The 25,345-nt window shown below is 35.9% G+C and overlaps 1 protein-coding gene across 2 annotated transcripts in view; it reads left to right on the plus strand.

Moving 5' to 3' along the window:
• The window catches only part of arhgap18 (Rho GTPase activating protein 18), a 119,722-nt gene extending 94,399 nt beyond the window's left edge, over positions 1–25,323 (plus strand). The window contains exons 11-15 of one of the 2 annotated variants that reach the window (XM_039747469.1): positions 4,984–5,187; positions 10,133–10,279; positions 12,502–12,626; positions 17,941–18,005; positions 24,508–25,323. In XM_039747469.1, coding sequence (XP_039603403.1) covers positions 4,984–5,187; positions 10,133–10,279; positions 12,502–12,626; positions 17,941–18,005; positions 24,508–24,599 — 633 coding nt within the window. In that variant the 3' untranslated portion in view covers positions 24,600–25,323. The remainder of the gene's footprint in view (positions 1–4,983; positions 5,188–10,132; positions 10,280–12,501; positions 12,627–17,940; positions 18,006–24,507) is intronic. The other variant, XM_039747470.1, reaches the window with a different exon arrangement.
• Positions 25,324–25,345: the final 22 nt, after the last annotated feature.

Consider the following 25,345-nt stretch of genomic DNA (forward strand, 5'->3'; position numbering starts at 1 on the left):
AATTGTGAGACTTGAATAAGCCGACACAAGTCATTGCGAAACCTCCAACTCTTGTTAGGCTTACTAACCAAGACAATTGGGCTGAATCAGGGACTAAAACTTTCCTTTATCACACGTAGTTCCAGCATCCGCTTGATTTCAAGTTCCACCTCAACTTTCTTTGCGAAGTCGATATGGGCGCTCTTGAATGACAACCCCAGGCTCTGTCACAATGTCATGCGCAACCAGAGAGGTCCTTCCAGGTTTCTCTCTCACAACCTCTGGGACAGACAGGATAGCTGTTGCTGTTTCTAGCTCCCGTCTCTGCCTGGAATTTAGCTCTGGTGCAAAATTAAGGGTAGTAGATTGAGCAAAGAATGAGCAGGGCTAAGGAGCAAAGGGATCTGGATCCCTTTCCTTCCACTGCTTCAGCAAGTTCACATGATGATAAACCCGCTCGCGCGGTTGACGATTGGGTTGTTTTACCAAGTAATCGACAAGCCCTTTTCACGCCTTAATTTCATAAGGTCCTTGTCAGTGGGCAAGTAATTTGGAATGAGAGGTTGGAACTAAGACCATGACATGATCCCCCGTTAGAATTCTCGGAGGGTTGTGCCACGGTCATAATAGTGGGCCTGTGCTGCTTGCGCTTCCTCCTTGTGAGTTTTTAAGATCGGTCGAATTTTCCGAAATCTATTGCGTAATTGTGTGATATATTCTAATATATTGGTAGAAGGAAGAGTCTCTCCTTCCCATCCTTCTGTTATAATATCCAGTATTCACCTGGGTGGTCGTCCATATAATAATTCAAAAGGTGAGAACCTCATAGAGGGTTGTGGAACCTCCCAATATGCAAAGAGAACGAGGGGGAGGAACTGATCCCAGTTTATCCCATCCGCACTGACCACATTGCAAAGCATTTGTTTTGTCAAGACTGTTGGTTTGATGGTTTGAGGATGATACACCGTGGTCTTTAAGTGCTTTATTTTAAGTAACTTGGCAGTCTCCCTATACATACATATACATATACATATATATATATATATATATATATACACATATATATATATATATATATATATATATATATATACACACACATATATACACATATATCTATACTAATAAAAGGCAAAGCCCTCACTCACTCATCACTAATTCTCCAACTTCCCGTGTGGGTGGAAGGCTGAAATTTGGCAGGTTGATTCCTTACAGCTTCCTTACAAAAGTTGGCCAGGTTTTATATCGAAATTCTACGCGTAATGGTCATAACTGGAAGCAGTTTTTCTCCATTTACTGTAATGGAGATGAGCTTCAACGTCGTGGGCGGAGTTTCGTGTGACATCATCACGCCTCCCACGTAATCACGCAGTACATAGAAAACCAGGAAGACCTCAAAAAGCGCTTAAGAAAACATGCATTATATAATTGAGAAGGCAGCGAAACAATAAGAAGCGAGCGAGTGACATATACAACCATATTCATGAGTTCTGCTACTTCGGAAACAAAGCTCGATGTAAACCTACACTTTAAATTAAGTTCATAGACAGGCTGCCGCTGGTGTTTGTAATTTAGTGCCTGCCCATATAAGGCCGTCCGTCAGCGGCAATCCAATAGCAAACTGCCACGGGTAAATATTCACGGGTGAAGGACTGTGCTTATGGAGAGGAAGATGAGATGGTCAGCGTGGTGTTTGACACAAACTCAATGAAACTGCGAGAGAAAGTTTTAAGTGCCAGGACTAAGGTAACATTAAATACAGCCATGCACATAGCACGAGATGGCACCAGCACTGCTGGGAACCTTCGATGCATGTACACCGAGTGGCTCACGTGAACTGACACAGTGAACAGATAAAAAGCAACAGTTCCAAAGAGCGCTGAACAAAAACCGAATTACACAATTGAAAAGACAGCAAAAAATATGAAGCGTCTGATAAGCATATTCATGAATCCAGCTACTGCGAAAACTAAAGCACACGGTGGAAAAAGTCAATGTCCCGCTAAAGGAAGACAGTGTAAAAAACCCGTGCATGCAGTGTGTCAGGTCTCAGATAAAGAAGAAGACGAGCTGTTTATTGATGCAGTAAGAAACGAATCAATGAATGAAATCTGTCATCTTTACAACGATTGACAAACACGGAATGTAACTTGAACACAACACATCCTACAAATACGAACCTGATTGAAAGAAATAATGATAATCAAATCCTTGATGACAGCAACACTCAGTAACACTCACAAAACAAATACTGTATATTGACAGTCATGTTACGTTATTTTTAAAATGTTCCCTTTTCTTTTTCTACCTTTTTTAACACACTACTTCTCCGCTGCGATACGCGGGTATATATGTATGTATATATATATATACCGATCTACATACTCGAATAATGGATACTTTATTCGCCATCAATGATTGTTTTGGTAAAGCCATACTCAGTGTATTCATTAGATGAACGGTAAAAAAGTAAGAGCGAGGGAGGATGACTCATTGAGGCATGCAGGCTGTAGTCTTGCGTCAACTCTATCTGAATTGCGCGATCACATTTGAAAAATATATCTTTTCAAGTTCTATTTAGTCCATATGTGTCAAACTCAAGGGCTGCGGGCCACATCCGCCCGGCGTAATTATATCCGGCCCGCGAGATCATTTTATATACTGTATTATTGTTATTAATGGCCCGGGTATATGAAGCGCTGGTAACACAATAAACTACAGATCCCATAATGCAGCGCTTCAGCTGCCTTGCCGAACACTTACTATCAAGTGTTTAATCAAGTCTACCTTATGATGCTGCAAGTTATTGCGAAGCTAGAGTTATTGCGCACTGAGTTTGCACGGCGCTTTGGTGACTTTGAAGAACAAAAAAAGTCCGTCTACATGCGGCTCGAACCTTGTGCATGTTTGGTAGCACATATCTGTGTGAGAAGCTCTTCTCAGTGATAAAGACTAACAAAACAGCACACAGGAGTCGCCTCACTGATGAGCACCTGCAATCCATCCTGAGAATCTCCACAACACAGAACCTCACACCAAACAGAAACGAACTTGTGGCCACAAAAAGATGCCAGGCGTCCAGCTCTAAAATGACATATGAGCAAAGACAACTGAATGATTTGATTTGTTATTGCATGTAAGAGCGGAGTCAACGTTTTAACAAACAGCGTATTGCACTGATACTGAAATAGCTGTGTGTGTATATATGTAGATATGTATGTATATGTATATATATGCTTATATATGTGTGTGTGTATGTATGTATATATATATATATATGTATTTGTGTGTATATATGTGTGTGTATGTATGTATGTGTGTGTATATATGTGTGTGTATATATGTAGATATATATATGTATGTATATATGTGTATATGTATAGATATGTATATATATATATGTTTATGTGTGTGTGTGTAAATATATATATATATATATATGACAACAACACTCATCACTCACAACAGTGACAAAACAATTACATTGACAATCAGGTTACGTTATTTTCAAAATGTTTCCTTTTCTTTTCATTGCTTCTTTAACACACTTCTCTCACGGCTGGTATTTTGCTAGTATATATATATATATATATACACATACAGTGGAACCTTGGTTTACGAGTAACTTGGTTTACGAGTGTTTTGCAAGTCGAGGTAAATTTTTTAATAAATTTTGACTTGATAAACGAGCGATGTCTTGCAATACGAGTAGTATGGATACACTTTGTCTGCTGAGCGTCATGTGATCACAACTGAGCTGATGGTTCTTCTCTCTCTCACGCACGCGCTCTCTCTCTCTCTCTCTCTCTCCTTATCTCTCTCGCTCGCACGCGTCTCTCTCTCCTTATCTCGCTCGCTCACGTGCGCGTCTATCTCTCTCTCTCTCTCTCTCTTTTCTTGAGGGCAATCGTCTCCTATTCTCCGTCTGAGTCTGTGTGCCTCACTCATATAGTCAACATCCGTACAACTGTATACTGTTTACTACAGCATTGTGACTGTGTGTGTGTGTGTGCGCACGTGTGTGCTGTGAAGTGCGAGTCCCCGTCTTGCACCCCAAAACACGAAGCTGAGTCTCAGTACTTTAACAACACCAGCTTTATTTAGCTTGAAACAGCAACAGCGCTGTTATTTATTGTAGCGTGATCTTTATAATGTTCCTTGTATCACCCATCGAAAGCATGTCTGCGATCTTTTTGGATGCGCTTATATGGCAAACTGCTACAGCGCTGGGAGACTGCGATTGCTTTGGGACACCCTTCCACGTGCCGTCCCGTTTGGTAGAATTCCACATGAGTTTAGAAACTCACTTACACTAGCCATTAAAGGTAAAGTGCAGGTTAATTTGTTTTATATATTTTTACTTTATATTTTGTATTAATCATTTTTATATGAATAGTTTTGGGTTGTGGAACGAATCATCTGAGTTTCCATTATTTCTTATGGGGAAATTCACTTTGATATATGAGTGCTTTGGACTGCGAGCACATTTCCGGAACGAATTATGCTCGCAAACCGAGGTTCCACTGTATAGTTGAAAGAAATGACAATAAAGTGCCATGTCATTCCAAGATCTAGTCAACCTTTTTCAAAGGGTAAGGATGATGTAGACTTTGGTCAACTTTTTTGAAATTGTTAGGGTAGGTCTTACAATAAATAACATGACTTGTTTCTATGCTAATTTTTGCCAAATGTAATCTTAGTGTATACTTGTACTATTATGAAGGAAGGAATTAAAATTATGCAAGGAATTAAAAAAATGCATGAGCCAAGTAAGTCTGTATATACTTGAAATGTAGAAACCATTGTCAAGGACTAAGTTGTATTTTCAGATTGTATCTAATTTTTGCTGCAATTAAAATTAATTTTATAAATCTCTCTCTATTACATTAACCTCACTGACATGTAGGTTTTTGACTTGCTGTTTTACAATTATTAAAATGTTTGAATGATTGTTTAAACATCTTTTTGAATTTGTGCAAAAATATATTTTTTTTTTTATTTCAGATTCTCTTGGAATTTCTGCAGAGGGTCATAGCAAACTCAGAGAAGAACAAAATGACGCTTAATAATGTTGCTGTTGTAATGGCACCAAACCTCTTCATGTTCAAAGAAATTCGTTCCAAGAACTATGAACAAGAACTTGCACTTGCTACAGGATCAGCATCTATTATGCGTTTTCTGATTAAATATCAGACTCTTCTGTGGACAGTAAGACTTTGATTATTTCAGGAATGCTCATTTTTGTTGCTTTATTAAAATCAATTTTAGAACAGCAAAGGAAAATCATTTCTCATTATAGCATTGATTAGGATGAACTAAATTTCTTATTCTGCTACTTTTATAAAGTGAATAATTGATAATTGCATACTGTATTGCTGGTCACGTATTTAATTTCTTCTTCAATTCTGCAGTATATACAATAGTATATAACTTGCATTGATTTCTCTTCTTCCTTTGACTGCATATGACAATCACTCATGAGTTTGCATGCATTTATATCCTGTTTTAACTCTTCCTATATTATCATGTATACCAGTATTCCTAATCTGCATGTTGTTTCTTGACTAGCCCTGGAGGCTGTATCAACACAAGAAATAACACAGTGTTCTTATACTTTTTTCACTTTGTAAGGGTAATATTGATTCATTAATTCAACTCAATTTTTTTATGTTTTATTGCTTTAAATTACACTTAGGTGGATTTTTATTTTCTTGCAGATAGGTAAAGCTGATGCAAATGCAAAAAGCTTATCTATGTTTATTGTGTGTGTAAAGTACTATAAAAATGTAGACCTTGGCCACAGTGTGAGAGAGATGACCATTTATAAGAAATGAATATAGAAGTGATGTCAAAGGAGGGTGCAGTAGAGAAATATTCACCTGGATTCAGAAGACAATATACTCTGCAATGCCAAGAAAAACTAACATTATTGAAAAAAAGATTTGACAATGTTATGGATTTACATTTAGAAAAAAGTATTGTGGATATCTATTTGATTTTGCATAGCTTAAAATAGTACACTTTTTATTACTGAAATAGTAGTTTGCTTTGTTTCTTACATTAAAGAAAAGTAGATTGTATTGTCCAGTAGACAATATGTCTAGTACTACTGCATCTTGAAGGATATGTAAGAAGTATAATGGTGGTCTAGCAATGTGCAAAGTGATTTTGAAATGCAGATTTGTGTAACCTGTTCACTTCGTTGAAGTATCTTTCTATCTGCCATTAAGCAACTTGTCTAAGCGATAGGCATCTAACAGAACTGTCTTTGTGTTGACATTTGATAAGGTGTATAAACTGTATTCCATTAGTGAAGACTGAGCTTGATTAATTTTCTGTCTGACAAAAGAGCTGGACACATCCAGAAAGAACGATTTGTCTTAGTGTTTAAACAAAATTCAGGTCTATTTTATATTGCCATTTTTTTCATGGATAAGGGTACTTCAAAAATCATTGAAACATAAGAAGGATTAGTGTTTATAAATGAAGATTAAAGAGATTTGAATTAATAGCCCAAGCTTAGCTCAAAGCTGGGCAAAAGATGGATTTTACAATATTAATTCTATTACACCAAGTCATTCTTCTGTTTTCCTTAACAGTAGTTGCTGTCCTTCATATCCAGGGACGCAAATTCATACATTGTCCATTAGGTTTTTACTTTAACTTGCTGGTTTCCTTCACTGTTGCTGTTAGAGCTGCAGCCATGAATAGTATCAATTACCATAATTCCATAGCTGCCTTCACTGCTGAAGTCTTGAAGAGGTTCAATTCCCCTCCATACACTGAATGCGAGGTCAGCTCTACATATTTTCAATATATGTTTTCTTTTTTTGAAGACTGAGACTTTTGTAAGTATTTATAGTTAAGTTGACATTTTCAATTAGGTCATCATTTTATCTTTGCCTTTGACTGGTAGCTAATATATAACCATATCTGCTTCATTTCTGAACTGAAATGTACACAACCACACAACACATTTTTCAAGAAAAAGCAACAGATATAAATCAAGATCAGTTAAAAACATGATATACACAAAAGATAAACCTGGTTTTGTTATCACAAACAAGGAGGAACTAGTATACCAGTAATGTTTACGGTAAGAAAACCTAAATTTGTATATGTGCAGACTTACTTGTGAAATATGCAAGTTCACAAACCTATCACAACACAAAAAATCAATCAAGTCTATCATTGCAATACCTTCTGACATTTTATATATATATCTATACTAATAAAAGGCAAAGCCATCACTGACTGACTGATTCACTGACTCATCACTAATTCTCCAACTTCCCGTGTAGGTAGAAGGCTGAAATTTGGCAGGCTCATTCCTTACAGCTTACTTACAAAAGTTAAGCAGGTTTCATTTCGAAATTCTACGCATAACGGTCATAACTGAATCCTACCTACGTACATATATATGGCCATAGCCTGCAGCTCGGTCGCCGTGTGAGGCGGAGTTTCGTCCCCCATCACCACACCTCCCACGTAATTGAGTGCCTGCCCATATAAGGCCGTCCGTCAGCAGCAATCCAATAGACGCGCTGCTGGGAGTTAAAATTGCTGGTAAAGGAGTGTACTTATGCAAACGAAGATGAGATGGTCAGGGATAGAATAGTGTTTGGCACAAACTCAGCAAAAGTGTGATAAAAACTTTTAAGTGCCGGGTCTGAGCTAACATTAAATAAAGCTGTGGACATCGCAAGATCGCACGAGATAGCACAAGCACAGCTGAGAACCTTCAATGCATGTACTTCGAGCAGCTCATGTGAACTGACTGTGAACGCAGTACGCAGACAACAACAAAGAGCTCCAAAGAGCGCTGAACAAAAAACGCATTACACATTTGAGACGGCAGCAACAGATTATTAAGCGAGTGACGCATACAAACAATGGCGAATACGATATTTGCGAGATACAAGTTTAATGAGAAGACGCAGGGTATAAACGAGACTTTTGATTACTTTGTAATTGAGTTAAAATTGCTAGTGAAGGACTGTGCTTATGCAAACGAATAGGAAAGCAAGGTGTAAAGCTTAAATTTAAATTAAGTTCATAGACACGCTGCCACTGGCATTTGTCATGCCTAAGACGAATACGATGGGTCTGAGCTAACATTAAATAAAGCTGTGGACATCGCAAGATCGCACAAGATAGCACAAGCACAGCTGAGAACCTTCGATGCATGTATTCCAAGCGGCTCACTTAAACTGACTGTGAACGCAGTACGCAGGCAAAAAACAAGAGCTTCAAAGAGCACTGGACTAAAAACGCATTACACAATTGAGATGGCAGCAATAGAATATAAAGCGACTGATGCATACACGCATATTCATAAGTTCACCTACTGCAGAAACAGTCCACACGGTGGAAAAAGTCAATGTCCAGCTAAAGGAAGGTAAATTGAAGCACTTCGCTAAAGTTTGAAGGACTGGGAAAGGTAAACCCATGCATGCAGTGTGTGATGTCTCAGATAAAGAGTAAGACGAGCTGTTTATTGGTGCAGTAGGACAGGAACAACCCTCTGACGCTGAACAAGCTTTTGTAGACATATCAATAGGAAAGCAAGGTGTAAAACTTAAGTTTAAATTACGTTCATAGACAAGCTGCAGCTAAATATTTGCAGGCAAATCCACAACTTAATACCTGGAATGCCTGTTAAACATCTTAGATTCACGAGTACCGATTTGGGTGGTGATCACTTCGATGAATGAAATCTGTTATCTTTACAACAGTTGACAATGAAGATGACATGGTCAGGGATAGACTAGACAAACACGGAATGTAACTTGAACACAACACATCCTCCAAATACGAACCTGATGGAAAGAAATAATGATAATCAAATCCTTAATGACAGCAACACTCATAACACAAAACAATTACATTGACAATCATGTTACGTTATTTTTAAAAAGTTTCCTTTTCTTTTTTATAACTTCTTTAACACACTACTTCTCCGCTGCGAAGTGCAGGTATTTTGCTAGTGTATATATATATATATACTGTATACACTAGCATATATATATATATATATATAAGATTACTTTTGGATTACTCTGCTCAAAATGGACCCTTCTGGCTGTCTTTATTTAGTGGGGAGTTGGAGGCAACTAATGTCACATTTATAAAAGGTATACTTCATCAAAATATAAATGAAAGCAAAGATTAGACTTAAAATTGTTGTTCTACTACTTTTACATCCAAGTTGTAGGGGGAAGTTTTCTGGTCCTCAACTAAAGCTATATATAGTATTTTTTTCTGTCCACAAAGATAACAACTGAACTGAAAAATTAATTTTAATTCATTCAGTCATTTTCCAAACCTTCTTAGCCCTTTGAACCATGGAACCACACCTTGGAATCCTTCTATATAAAGGCGATCGGGATTGTCCTTCTGTCCCGTGAGTGCTACGCAGGCTCGGAGTTTCACACACGCCCCGTCCATTTTGCAATGCACGATGGGATTTGTAGTTTCGTTTTTCCAGGTAAAAGATGATTTTCTGCTCCAGACTGTGTGATATCTTTTTCTTTCTTACTATATAAAAGCAGTCGGGATTGTCCTTCCGTCCCGTGAGTGGAAAGCGTAGCGGTATTCCGCATATCACAGACTTACTACTTGCAGCTCGTGGTACGAAGTGACATGATGTGAGCAGAGTTCTGGTGCTCCCATCGTTCCCTTGCTTTTGTGCGCGATGCGCTAAAAAAATAGACAAAATTATGTCCCTGGAAATAATTAATGTTGATGGAGTCCAAATGCCTCACCGCGTAGTAACTATCAGGGGGGTTCAAAAGGGTGACCTCAATATAGAAAAAAAGTTTAAATTTTATCACAAAAATAACAGAAACTACGAATATTAAAGTAATACCGCTCAAATGCAATATAACCAAATTAATGAGTTTATATAAAATATCAAATTGATCTACATATTGAATTGCCTTAAGAAGTGGTCAACTTAAAAGTCAGTCGCCTTAAAAGGCGGGTCAGCCTAGTAAAACAAAAATGGAGAAGAGAAAAATGTTTAGTATTTTATGGTACACATCTTGACTCCTAATCAATGCTGCTTGCAAATTTGTAATTTCCACTTTTTATTTAGTTGCTTCTATTTTAAGTGTACTTTGTCAGTTTTTATTTTATTTCATATCTTTTACAGATACCACGATTTATTATGAATCAAGTAAGAAAACAAAATATAGAAAACCAAAAGAAGACCTCAAAAGACAGAGCAATGAAGAAATTGCTAAAGAAAATGGCTTATGACAGAGAAAAACACGAAAAGCATGAAAAACTGACATTGGATGTAAGTCCATCAAATCAAATTTGTTATATTGATTGTTCTTCACTTAAACCTTTGTGTTACACTCCAGTGCTCAAGAAACTGGGCTTTGTGTCAGAAGATTGCTGGTTTAATGCTAATTAACTGACAAGTAATTCTAGGCTTATTTGCAGACAACCTAAAGTAAAAAAAGTTTTCCCAAATGGATTTTTCTCATGGCCTATCCCTATTCATCCCACCTCAACAAATAATTAAGGTGATAATGAAAAAATTATGTTTAATGATGTTTGATTTTTATCTTACTTCTAACTACATGAAATATGAGAATTTTGGAACACTTAAAGAAAAACTCCTTTAAACTCCTGGACAAAATTTCATATTTTCATAGAGAACAGAGACAACAAAGTTGGGTTTCACTAGGAACCAACCCTGAACAACAGCAAGCAATTTTAGAATGTCAAAGAAAAAATCTCCGATTAGTTGTGTGGCATAATCTACATTTCAGGCATCTAGTCATATGCTCACAATATCACAAATACATCCTTTTGTGAACAAAACTGAAATGTGCTCAAACGAAATCAAGTATTGAATTACCTAGTAATAGATTATTCATTGGCTAATATGGTGCTTCAACTGATATTAAAATTGCATAGCAATGCCTACATTTTCCTTTAAGGATCAATAAAATATTAAAAATAATAATAATATTGTCTGAAAGCCTAATGATTTCTTTTGATTTTCTTTGAACTATGGCCGTCTTCTGTATTCTGTAATACAAATGAATTATATTACTAGAGTTTACGCTTGTTTCTGGCTGTGCTTTATTAGTTCATATGTATGACTCACTCCTGCATAATTAATTATCTTGGAGTTTAAAATAATTATTCCACTGAATTACAGTAAATCATTAGTATTCTGTAAATTTCTCTGCTCCTATGTGTACTATCACCAGAAAAATTAGATGGCTTGCAGAATGCAAACTTCAATTATTACTTGTGTGTGTGTGTATATGTACTGTATGTATGTATGTATGCATGTGTGTATGTATATAATATGCTATCAGGGGCTGTTCAGGAAAAAAAGATGATAGATAGATAGATAGATAGACATAGATATATCGGTTGAAATACATTGGTTGAGATATATATACATTGGTTGAAATACATTGGTTTGGATAAAATTAAAAAAAAAATATTACAAAAGAAAATAATATATTTTTATAACAATTTAAATATTCAATGTATTAATAATAATAATAAATATAATACTTTTCAAATTGGTAAAGTATTGTTATTGTCTCTTTATGCTCGTCTTAAGGCACAGTCATACAAGTTGAGCAGCTAAGCATTTTCGTGCCTATTATACTGTATATATAATTTCTATGTGACAACAAGATTTGATTTGTTTGTTAAGCAATATAAAAAAGTAGTTGCTTGTGGATAACAGATTAGGTTAGATGTGTACGACCTCATCTGGCCCAAAGCCGGCAGGCAAAGAATAACATATGAAACTGAACTGAAATCAGTTTCTTTCTCTTCCTTTACAATTATTGCAAACTTGTAATGTAGGTGAGCTTCATAATTATTTTTTATTACACACCAATATTTTGCCCATAGTTTGTCAAGTCTGCAGCCACCTATGATGGCGACTGGGTGTTAACTATGCACCGGCTGAGGTAGCTAAGTAAGCATTGCTGATGTTGAAATGACTTATTATAAATGCAACACAAAAGCTCTTATAAAGGGGAAAGGAAAATCAGAAATACAGCAGTGCATAAAAACATTTAAGTGCAGAAACTTTACAAATGCTTGATGAAAAAAACTGACTTAACTTACCTCACTATTGACCTAACATCAAAGAAATGGTCACCACAGAAAAAGTTTTAAAAGCTCAGTATCTGGAGGGTAATTCCTCATAAATTGTAGTCAAAGTCTCAGAACAAAGTACTACCATGGGTGCAAAGTCACTTGGAGTGAAGGTTATGAAAGTTTATGTTGCTAATGTTCAGTTTCTTTATCGTAAGAAGTTATGTTAACAAGAATAATTCAGTTAACCGTTATTTCTTTTTTTAGTGTCCTACTAGTAAAGATTTCATTGGAAAATTACTTCTCATTCAATAATTTTGCTTTATGAAAAGCTAAACTAAATAAAGCACAAACTTTCAAATTATGTATATTGTGTAACGATTACATCGATTAACTTTAATTTCAGAATTTCATTTAGTGATAATTTTTCCCTGTTTACAGACAGATGTTCTTCAGGGTGTTATACGGGTTCAAGCACCGCAGTTCTCCAAAGTCTCCATGGCCATTCAACTAACGGAGGACCTTAAAGCTAGTGATGTCCTAGCCAGATTTCTCAGCCAAGACAGGTTTGATACACTTTTTTTGTTTTGTTTTTTTCCTCTTCCACTGTAAACAGTAGGTTCCATAGTGAAGTATAAAGGTATTGTGCCATTTAGTCTTGATGCAAATTTCATTAATTTGTCAAGTCAATGTGATTTTTCAAAGAAAACTACTGTGCTTGAGATGTCTGTGTTTTTTGCATGGTATTCCTGTACATTTTCTGCCATTCTTTATTTTGTAACAAATCATTTTATTAGTCGTACCATGTGCTTCACTTCACTTAAGATTATTGCTCCAGTGACTGATTAGTGCCAAGTTTAGATTTGACATGTCTTCTGTGTACAACAAGTCACAAGTTATTTCCAGATGTAAATTTGATAACCCTTTTAGGTAATAATGTGACCCCCACCACAAAGAAAGTGCATTCCTGCAACTGTCACCCTTTTTCGGTGGTTTATAATGTATAACAAGCAGCAGTGTTTTGACCTACTACACATGGTAGTAAGTTACAAAATGGGATTTTAAAAATGTATATGCTTATTTTGTCTGCATTTCTTTTATGAATGTGATTTAATAATACATTTGTATGTACAGCATGTGTTTTTTTTTGTTAGTATGCTTTTATTTTAATTCAGTTTAAAATTTGCATGCATTACGTTTTTGTTGTAAAATGATGTTGTTTGCATTGCTCATTTATTTACTGCCTTTAATTATTTATGTATTTATCAGTGTTGCCTCTAATCAGCAACCAGTGTCAAATTTTAATCAGATTTGCTAGAGGAAGCACTACTTCATATTTAACTTGTACAAAAGTCAGATTTGTAATAACACAATAATGAATATCCTATATATTATTATTACTATTATGGCTTAAAACAAAAGGAATACTTTATGCTCCAATGCCACAGTGAGACTGGATACAGGTTATCATTGTTTATTTAGATGTTACAGATCTGTATCAACAGTTCTGAAGGATTGTAGAGCAGTGTTTTTGAAAAATTACATTCATAACTCCAAAGACTGCACAGTTGAAAATGAACAGGTCAGTCACTAAATTTCTACCCTTAGCTAGTTTTTGCATGCATGAATTTTGTTATCTCTCAAGGCTGTAAGCAAAACAGCGATGATTTGGCCTGATTTCCTTGGCTGCAGTGCATCAGGATCTCCTTAGCCAACCCTGGCAGTTCAGCTAATAAAATTCCAGCGATCATAGCTTTTTATTTCTTGAGATCACACAGGACAAGAACTTCTAGAAACCCAGTGCAATGAAATAACAGGAGAAATGAGGAAGTAACTGGAAATTGGGAGGAATTTCTAGTGTGGCTCTTTTTCTGAAGAAATCGCTAGACAATTTTCAAGTACTATCCCTCATACAGCCAGAGCAAACCTAGTAGATAAAATGAAACAAGTCTGCTAACTCTTCTACTAACTTCAGGGAACTTTTCTGTGATGCTTTATCTATTCCAGCGCTTCCCAATTGGGGGTGCTCACAACTGTTGCTGGGGGTACCACAATCCATCAAGGAAGAAAAATGAAAAACATTATTTGTACAAAATCTTAATTTATCTACCCATTCCGAAATAATTAAATGGGCAGGCTATTTCGTATCAGTGCAACAACAACAACATTTAAGTATATAGCACATTTTCATACAAAAAGTAACTCAAAGTGCTTTACATAATGAAGAAAAGAAAAATAAGAAATTAAAATAAGACAACATTAGTTAACATAGAAAAGGAGTAAGGTCCAATGGCCAGGGTAGACAGAAAAAAACAAAAAAAACTCCAGACGGTTGGAGAAAAAAATAAAATCTGCAGGGGTTCCAGGCCACGGGACCGCCCAGTCCCCTCTGGGCATTCCACCTAACATAAATGAAATAGTCCTCTTTGTAGTTAGGGTTCTCACAGAGTCACTTGATGTTGATGGTCATACAGACTTCTGGCTTTTAATCCATCCATCATTGTTGGAACATCACAGTGCTTTGAGTAGATGGTGGTGGCGCAAACCACCACCAAAAGGACACCGGAAAAGGAAACAGAAGAGAGAGTAGGGGTTAGTACAGATTTTAGAGCCACCATGAATAGTTATTATAATGAGTTGGATATACAGAGTATCAGGATTTTAAGTGCAATACGTTGCTTGTTAAAACGGATGACTTCCGCTGTTATGCGCACTTAGTACTGCGTGGGTATTATCAGCTATCATATCTGTTCAAGTTCTATTTAAATTTTAAATATAAGTAAGTTTTATTTAGTCGACAGAAATATCTTTGGTAGGAATGTAAGTTAAATTTAGTCATCATTGCATAAATTTTTCTTCACCATAGAAATTTAAAGACTAAATTCAACTTACATTCCTACCAAACATATTTCTGTCAACTAAATAGAACCTACTTATATCTAAATAGATCTTGAAAAGATATATTTTTTCGAATCTGACCATGCATTTTAGATTGACTTGACATGCACTACATCGAGCCCGCGTGCTATTGTGCTCTCGCCTGCCTGCCTGCCTGCCTCAATAAGTCACCGTCACTTCGCTCTTACTTTTTTACCGTTCATTTAGTCATGGCTAGTTGCGAAAAAATTTGAAAATGGAAGGAGGATTACACTGAGTATGGCTTTACCAAAACAAAGTATCCATTATCCATAAAGCTTCAATTGGAGATCTGTTTTTCTGCATTAACCTCATATTTTTTCATGCTCCTTCTCAAACCAAGGGGGTGCGAAATCGGCCTCGTCTGTTACAGGGGGTGTGAGGGTAAAATGAATCGGGAAGCGCTGATCTATTCTGACTTTTCTTCCATTGTTCTCTTCCATTTTGTGAGTCACATATGTTTAAAAAAAGAACATACTGGCATGGTTTAGGTTTACAGAAATACTTTAGAATGAAGTATAAGACTTCTGGAAGCATGTTGTCTGAGCAGTCAAGGCCTGAGTGTTGGGACATTATCAACACTTTTTTTTTTTTGGGAAACCTATCTATTAAGAATGTTGGTGAAGTGATGTGTTGAAGTTGTTTCACAGTAAATGAATACCATGCCATCTATGAGTCTACTATGAAGTACTCTTTATACCAGTGCATTGTAATGGAAATGTTCGACAGTCTGTCTAACAACCAAAGCTTGGATTAAATTGCATCTCACAATCACACAATGATCCTAATGACACCATCAAATTTTAAACTGAATGGCTGAAATTAAAGAAAATCAAGGTTTTGAAATGGCCAAGTCAAATTCCAGACCTTGCACCAGCTGTTACACTGCGATGGGGACCTTCAGACAGCTGTTAAAAAATGAATGTACTTTAAATCAATCAAACGAGGAATCACTAAAATGTAAACAGATTGGTAAGAAATTGCAAATCATGCAGAAAACATTACTGCTCTTGAAGATCTAATTAAACATAAGATGTACAAATTTTTTCACACAAATTTTCTGCATTTTGGCTTAGGCTTTGATAAATGAAATAAAATCTTTAATATTGTGTTTGTCACATGAACTTAAAATTATCTCATTTTCAGATTGGGTGAGTCTTTCATTATTTTAGAGAGTCTCTTTTTTTGTTCACATTAGACTATCGAGAGATTAGGTCATCAAGGTAGTCAGGAGTAAAGCCAAACAGGGGAACTTTAGGTTAAGAGAACAGAATACACCAGATGGGTAATAGCATTATGATGAAGTGGACATATCAGATATGAACTGTAGAATAATTGAAACATGCTAAATACACTATATTGACAAAAGTATTGGGACACCCCCCGCAAATCATTGAATTCAGGAGTTTCAATCATTTCCATGGCCACAGGTGTATAAAATCAAGCACCTAGGTATGTAAACTGCTTCTAGAAATATTTGTGAAAGAATGGGTTGTTCTCAGGAGCTCAGTGAATTCAAGTATGGTACAGTGATAGGATGCCACCTGTGCAATAAGTCCATTTGTGAAATTTCCTCACTACTAAATATTCCACGGTCAAGAACAGTGTGTAGAGAGCTTCATGGAATGGGTTTCCATGGCCGAGCAGCTGCATCCAAGCCGTACATCACCAGGTGCAACGCAAAGTGCTGGATGCAGTGGTATAAAGCACACCGCCAGTGGACTCTAGCGCAGTGGAGACATATCCTCTGGAGTGATGAATCACACTTCTTTGTCTGGCAATCCAATGGATGAGTCTGGGTTTGGCGGTTGCCAGGAGAATGGTACTTGCCTGACTGCATTGAGCCAAATGTAAAGTTTGGTGAAGGGGGGATTATGTTGTGGGGTTGTTTTCCAGGGGTTGGGCTTGGCCCCTTAGTTCCAGTGAAAGGAATTCTTAATGCTTCAGCATACAAAGGCATTTTGAACAATTTCATGCTCCCAACTTTGTAGGAACAGCTTGGGGATGGCCCCTTCCTGTTCCAACATCACTGCGCACCAGTGCACAAAGCAAGGTCTATAAAGAAATGAGCGAGTTTGGTGTGGTGGAACTTGACTGGCCTGCACAAAGCCCTGACCTCAACCTGATAGGACACCTTTGGGATGAATTAGAGCGGAGACTGCGAGCCAGGCCTTGTCGTCCAACATCAGTGCCTGACCTCACAAATGCTCTCCTGGAAGAATGGTAAAAAATTCCCATAAACCCACTCCTAAACATTGTGGAAAGCCTTCATTGAAGAGTTGAAGCTGTTATACCTGCAGCCTCCATATTAAAGCCTATGTATTAAGAATGGGATGTCATTGAAGTTCATGTGTGTATAAAGGCAGCCATCCCACTACTTTTTGGCAATATGGTGTATATCATATAGTTATGAAACTTCTGTACAAATTGTCCGGTTTTGCATACTGCAGACAAGGCTGAAGACTTTGATAGACAGGATATTTTGTACCAGGAGAAAAGTTCTTCTCCATTTTAATCTGGAGACAAATCTGGGTTCCGAAGCTAAACTGTTGTGGTGATAATGTGGTTTCAAGGTCTTTAAATGATTTATAGTAATACCTGACTTGTTATAATGGATTTGTTCAGAATGAAACAAGCCTCAGGTTCTCATACTTATGTTTTTCTGCTCTTTGTCAACATATGCCTTAAACAGTTAATAAAAAAATGACAAAGCTTGGTTTGTAATATTTGGAGGTACTTTATAGAAATAAGTAGAATCTTTTAAGACAGTGACAGGAAAAGGAAAATGATGATGTGAGTGTCCATTTACAGCACTCCTATTGTACATGTAGCTGTATTCATAGAAGATGACATGATTATAGCTTCCGAAATGAGACTTTTATAGTAAAAAGTAGCTCAAAATAGACTACAGTTTGACTAAAACAAGGGAAGCTTTAAAGTGATTATATTGTATTCTTTTTACAGCAGCACTGTTGAACAGTCTGTGAAGAGAGAAGAACTGTGCCTATTTGAAATAGGAGGCAACATAGGTAATGTACAAATGAAGATTAATGGTTAAATAATTGATCTAAATGATCATTGTTTTAAGTGGATGTGTCTTAACAAATCAGTTGGCAATTGGAATTAACTTATTTTGGCATTTAGTACAATCCTCTTAAATGACTAATTGGTTATCTAGTTTATGACTTAAAGAATGTGACCCAAGAACCCGGTGAAGCTTCCATTATTAGGATGCTCTTGTTTCTACCTTTAATAGAGATAAAAATGACTGGACATAATGTAGTTTTGACTTTTTTTTTGTCATTGCACATGAATGAATGAATGTGCTCCTTCAATCCGCATTCCTAGTAGATGCAGTTTTCCCCTCATGCTAACTACCAGTGTAGTCTATTTTAGTTGCTTTCCTGTAGTAATTAGTTGATACTTCTCCACCCTAAATAGAATTACAGCAGATGGCTCATGTGCTTAAGTTTTATATCTTGTGCATTGGTATTCGCTTTATGTGTTCAACTACAGATGGTGAAACTGGCTAATTAAGCAGAAAACTTTGCATCTTTGGGTAGACTTAAATCGGTGAGCATATAAATGTATAATATACTGAAATTCATTATCTTTTTAAGAATACAGGTTTGTTCATCTTCAATAAATGGGAGGTCCATAGTGATATTGTGTATGGCCTTATGAATGAATGACTTATCCAAATCTATTAATGGATGTATTTAAATGTAATTTTCATTTCATACAGATTTTATACTTTTTTTCTTCCTTATTTGTGTATTATGTTTTAAAGTACTAGCCATCTTATGTTTTAGCCCAGAGAAATAAAGTAGTCCACCTACATTTTATAGGTTTGCTAAACAATATCAAAGAAAATAGGATGAAAGTGAATTTAGAAAAGGTAATGCCATTACCCTCTGGATGATAAAGATTTATAATAAAAAAAAGCAGCAAATCAAAAACAAAACTTGAGTTTACACTTCAGTTTGATAATTAATGAGTTGTCAGAACTTTCAAAATCAGTTTTATTCATTGGTTTTATTGAACAGACTTTTCAGTAGTAATATTTTGATCATACATGTGAGAGGTAAACAAGGAGTACCCAGCAATCATCAAGAGACATCAATTACAGGGACAAAACCAAAAGGGATGTTAGTGATGAAAATTTCCTGCATATGGCCCTGTCAGCCTTTTTCTAGTTTTCACAACAATTCCCAAACAATGAGAATCTTTCTAACTGCATATTTCCCAGTGATTGATATGTTAGTGATCATTCTGATTGACATTGCTACAAAACTGTTACTCATTTTAGTTCCATACTTAATTAATACACCGATCATTATTTTCCTTTATAATTTTCACCTCACTACAACAAACATGTGAAAGTAAAAGATACTGATGAAAATTATTTTAGTAGTTTTTCCAAACATTTAAAGTAAGCCATTTTTTTTACCCCATACGTATGCTGCCATTTACTAATAAATTATATGTTTTAGGTATTGAACTTAATGAAAACTGAAATATCTCTGGCCTGCTTAAGCTGATTCAGGGTGCCTGTCCTGACAAAAATGGGTACAAGGCACTTTCAGGCACACAACACCACAGAGCCATTTTAGATTTGCCAATTGTCCTACCTTACAAATATACAGTAAACAAAAGAAAACCTGGGTGCCTCTAGAAAAACCTTTGCAAATGGGTAAAAGTGTAGAATCTGCATTGATAAATAATTGAGAGTGGGACTTGAATGCAGGTTGTTGGTCCATAAGGCAGAATATCAAACCCCTTTCTGTCATTCTGCAATTGGGTGGGGTTTCCATTTTTTTTATAGCACGCTCCTAAAATAAGGTCACTTTCTTTAATGAATCCAGACATTCTAACTAACATTTGGCTCATCAACCAACTAAAGAAGATTTATATTTTAAAATAAATGTCACCCTTTCTTTTCTGTCCATCCTAAAAAATATTTAATCATCTATGTTATACTCATGTTCATCTTTGCAATTTAGCCATGTTTCTGTTTTTGCTACAATACAAATGTGCTCAGGTACATACAACTCCACATCATTGTTTTTTTATTTTTGATTCTTCTAGCATTACTGCAAGCTATTTTTAATGTATTGCTAATTGTTACTTTGAGCTAGAATTTACAATGCATATTTGTTTTTACACTATTTTTCGTCCCTTTATGTACAATTGTCAATGTGTCCTGTCCTAAACTCCCTGCCACTTCATTCTCTAGTTTAAATGATCTTTATATATCTTACTCATATGCCTCTCCAGCACATCAGTTCCCTTTCAGTTCAAATGTAACCCATCATGACAGAACAGGTCCCATTTGTATCAGGAGGAGTCCCAGTACACCATACACCCACAGTATACCCTTCTGTCTTGCACCAAGGGTTGAGCCAAGAGTTAAGTGTTCTAATTTCCACATTTTTACTTGGACTGGAGCATGGCACAGATAGAAATTTGGAGAAGTCTGCCTTGTGAGTTCTGCTGCTTAGCCTGGAACCTTACTCTTTAAATATGAATTGCAGAACTGACAGCCTGCACTTATATATGTCATTTGTTTTAGCATGGACAGTGACTACTGGATCCACCTCCTCTCTGGCCAAGAGCTGATCCACCCTTTCAGGGAAGTTTCCCACCTATAAGGCAACACACTTTGTGAAATTCCCTGTCTCTTGAGCAAATCTGCATTTCATTCTTCCTAATGATTACAACTTATGGGGTGTTGGGCTCATCATGCCTACATAATACATCAGAGCTTTAAACAATTTCTTATACACATATTCAGGGACATAAGACCATTTAGCAAATGGGATTTTCTTTCTCTCTGTCTGACTACTTTACAGTCAACATTACAATTTTTGTATTTGTTTTAGTTTTTTTTTTATTCAGTTTATCCATATGACACTTCCACTAATGAAACCAGTGTGTATGCAAAAATTATAACAGATGCAACATAAACACAAAACATACTGTTAAAACATCAAGACATCATCCTCTTGTTTTAAGTTCAAATTCCAACTGTCCCAGGTCAGGTGTATTCTGTAAAGAATCATTCTGTAGACAAATGTTGACAGTTTTGCTTTTGGAGAAGACTCATAAGTTCTGCTTGCTGTTTTAACCTTATCTTCCTACTGAAAAAATTGTAAAATGTTTTTATATATCCTAAAATACTTCTAGATCTTGCTTAGGACTTGCAGTATAAAACTTGTTCAGATAATTTAGACTGACTTGATGAGTTGGGTACTTAACCTGTTGAGATGTAGTAAGCTGTGTGGGAGCATAGTAAGAGGTTAGCTTAACAAGATAGGAGATAACTGGAAACACAGTAAAACAGTGTTTGTTAGTCATAAAATATCCCAAAACGCAAGTTCTCTGACACATGTAATCCAAGCAAACTGAAAACCATATCTTGCAAGCAGTATTCTAATGGACTTAGGATATTAACAGACAATTGTAAAATGTTTTTTTTTTCTTTTTTTCAAATCAGTGGATTCAAGTATCTAAATCTTTACCAGATTTCTTCAATACAACATAACACTTAAACTTTTATTTATTATATACTCAGGAGTCAAAATATTTGTAACCAGAAGCAGTGGTATGGTCTGACAATTGGCAAACAGAACAGGAGACACACAGGATTTGGTAGTTAATTGGATAAACTTCCTATCATTGTTAATAAAGGTGGGAGTGGATCATGGCACTCAATCATACTGTACAGGTTCTGGTGTGCCTGTTGATAGATCCCAGCAAACACTGTCTGAATGCTTCTCTGGGGAGACCATGGTCTGAGACAACAATGTGAAATTATAGTTGACATTAAAGAATATCCAACACATGCTCTCCAGAGAAAGGAAAGTGCATTGATAGTCAAGGGGTTGTCATTGTGTATGGCCAGGTGTTATCTTGTTGAAAAAGGGAACTGGATTGCGATGTATCATCACATGGTCAAACTTTCCAAAAGAACAAGCAGGTAAACAGCTGTTGTAATTGTGGCACCCAGTGTCATAGCATTTTGTTCTGATGGCATACCATTCAGGAAAGGTTTCTCAATTTCACTGTTGCACGCTTAGTGTCTAAAATGCTTCTAGAGACTTGTTACTGATGATGACACACACTAGTTCCAGCGCTGTCGACTGCATCAGCCTGATATCAGTCCAGACCTACTCATCAGACCTGAGTGAACAGTAGCCAATAACAAACTAGATAACATGACATGAGTCCCAGCTCCAGAAATTGTCAACCCATGGTTTAAAACAGTGCCTAGTGACCCCTCAAAATCAACACATGAGGTGGATGGGGTAAATTGTTAACATAGGCTCTGCGATAGCCTGTCATATGATCTAATAATAGTTTCATCTGCAATTGCTAGGTCTTCCCTGACTGACATAACAGACTTTCTTGAAATATTGTCGCCAACATTGACCGACATTCACATCCACATGACCAATATGTACTTTCATACATTAGCAATGATTCATCCTCAGTCAAATTCCCTCCATTGTGTGTATGACATAACACCATTCAAGATATTTTAACATGACAGAAGAAGCATTCGGAGATGACTAGTTTATAATTTTTATATTGAACCCAATGAGCAATTCTCTTCCAGTATTTGTGAGCAAAATAAGTATGCAGATTTTATATTCATAGATATCCATGCTTATCTCTTGACTACACTGATAAATCAGTAAAGTAAGGAAAGCTCTCCAAACCCCATAAAATAATGTTTTATAAACCTCAAAATGGAGGGATAAATCCAGGGAGAACATATACAATAGATTTTAAACCAACAAATTCTACCACTCTTCTAACACAAGTCTTGAATCCTTGCCTGTCTCGGACAGTGTGCCACCTGTTAAATACCATCAAGCATACTCTGTCATTCTCTTGGCCCCCTCCTTTTCTAGCCATAATCATATACTTAATTGAGCCGCCTTTATTGATGTGACCCAGGAAAGGTGGTTAAAGTCAATTCCATGGTCAAGGTAAGGCTGCAAGTATCTTCAATCCACAGTGGCATCTGTTGGCCTCTGCACACACCAATATTTTCTGTTTCCATAAATGGCAAATTCTGCCGGACTGATTTTTAAAAGGGCAGCACAGCTAAATTACTTGTAGAGACTCCAGTAGAAAAGCATTGGCCAGCCATCTCAGAGATTTACATCTAATCTAAAAGGCATGCTGACTTTGCTCTATAGCAGAGCACCACTGATCTTGCTTTAGTTGAAGAGTTGTCAAGCAGCCCTATGATGTAATAATCTACTCATTTATTTTGAGACTCTTGACCCATATTTAATATACTTGTTAGTTAATACGTTTGTTTCTGTGATTGACTGATGACCAAACAGTAGTCATAAACAAGGTGAGTAGCAAACATTCAGTCATATCTGCCAAATTCTCTATATAATACCAAGATACTAACTTTTTCCACTAAATATTCATAAATCATATCTGATTAACCACACGACTGCTGGCTCAGTCTCATCAAGTGAGTTGTAAAACAAAAGTACAAACTGCATTATGCCCAGTAATAATTTCATGTAAATGTAATAGTTATTAGTGTGATATAGCTTTAGTAAAATTAACTTTTCTTTCTTGCCCTAGCAACAGGCAATAACTGATATAATTCAGTAAGCACGTTTGTTGGTTTGGTTTTATTTGTTTATTAATTTATATATTGGTTTGTTGAATAAAATTTACAGGTTCATTTAGACTTGAGATGTTTTCAAATTGCTCTAAATATAAAAAACACCACCAAGGGAAAACATTTTTTGGTTTCGCTCAGTTCAGTTACTTTAGTAAGATAAAAATTGTACAGGTGTTTATGGCTGTAGCATCATATTTTATTTAGATTGTTAACCACATTCGTACTTGTAAATTACCACAGGTATTTCATTGTAAAGTAAGGTTAACCAAAAAAATAATGTTTGAATATTCAAATTAAAAATAAGTAAATATTCTGATATACTTGAACTTAGGTTAACTACTCTGGGTGTGACATGCACATTTATATGTTTTTATAGTTATGGTAATTTCCATAGTGGCAGCCAAAGCAAGATCAAATACCAACACCCAAAAAAAAAAGTATTACTTGGGCAACTGTTATTAAAAAAAAAAAGTAAAAATGTTACGTTATGTAGTGAGGCACAGTGAAAACTCTGTATAACAATGCACACTGGTTTAAATCTCCCAAAATAAAGTTTGGAGATTTGGGAGACAGTGATTTAAGCTCTGTATCATTCTGGAGATGGTGTTAACAACCTCACTGTCCTTGGGTGAATATACACGATCGTCATGAAAATTTGTGGAAATTCTCTGGGCATATAAACAGGGCGCAGAGTAAATGCAATATAAAAAAATCCACTAGTAAAATACTAGAGCTGTCTAGAGACAACAATATATGCCAAAGTACCTTCATGAACTGACAATTTTAGGAACTGTGGCATCTGTATCTAGTGTAAGGTTAGACAAACACACTTACACTTGCTATCTAAGGTGTTTCTTTTTTTTTTTATTAAATAGGTGAGCGCTGCTTAGATGATGACACCTATATGAAGGATCTCTATCAACTAAATCCTACTGCAGAGTGGGTTATAAAGCCTCGTTCTCGATGAAAGTGGATTTTCTGAGTGCAAAGGGAAATGCAAAATGGAGAATTTCATATCATATTAAATATATATTTAAATTGAGGAGAAAACAGAAGAACATTTTTAAAAAAATGCTCCTTGTAGCAAAAACTGCCAAATTTCTATTCATATATATTGTAACTGTAAATATTTAATGGTATTTCAAGAAAATAGCACATTATTTCACTGTCAAAATATGATGAAGAATGGAACCTGTCCCTAACAGTTCTCCAACCTGCGTTTATAGCTGCCAGGGTTTTAAAGCGGTTCTCAGAATCCAAGACAAATTTGACTACTCTGGCTTTTGTAAAAGAGTAAGCATGCTTATGTGCATATATTTTTGATACTAAAATTTGTAAATTTGATTTGAAAATTTGTAAGACATTATTGCACTTAAGATGCAAAGCAGCCACAGAAATGTATATCATTAGAAAGGATACATGTATATTGAGATTTTTCTATAAAAGAGGAAAAAACAAACGTATCCCCTTAAAGCCTCATATTATAAACATTTTTGCACCACCCTTTTTTATACTGGTGCCAATGCCATTGTCTCCTTACATTAACATCAAACATCTGAACAGCTTGAAATAATGCAAGCTAATATATACAATATCCTATAAACTGATAAATAAATGGCATTTCTGTGTTTAAACAAAAATGTAATATATACATATTTAATAAATTTTTAGAACACACATTTGTGACAACAGGTTTGGGATAATACAAAATCT

This window comes from Polypterus senegalus, chromosome 3 (genome assembly GCF_016835505.1).
Source record: "Polypterus senegalus isolate Bchr_013 chromosome 3, ASM1683550v1, whole genome shotgun sequence".
Classification (NCBI taxonomy): Eukaryota; Metazoa; Chordata; class Cladistia; order Polypteriformes; family Polypteridae; genus Polypterus; species Polypterus senegalus.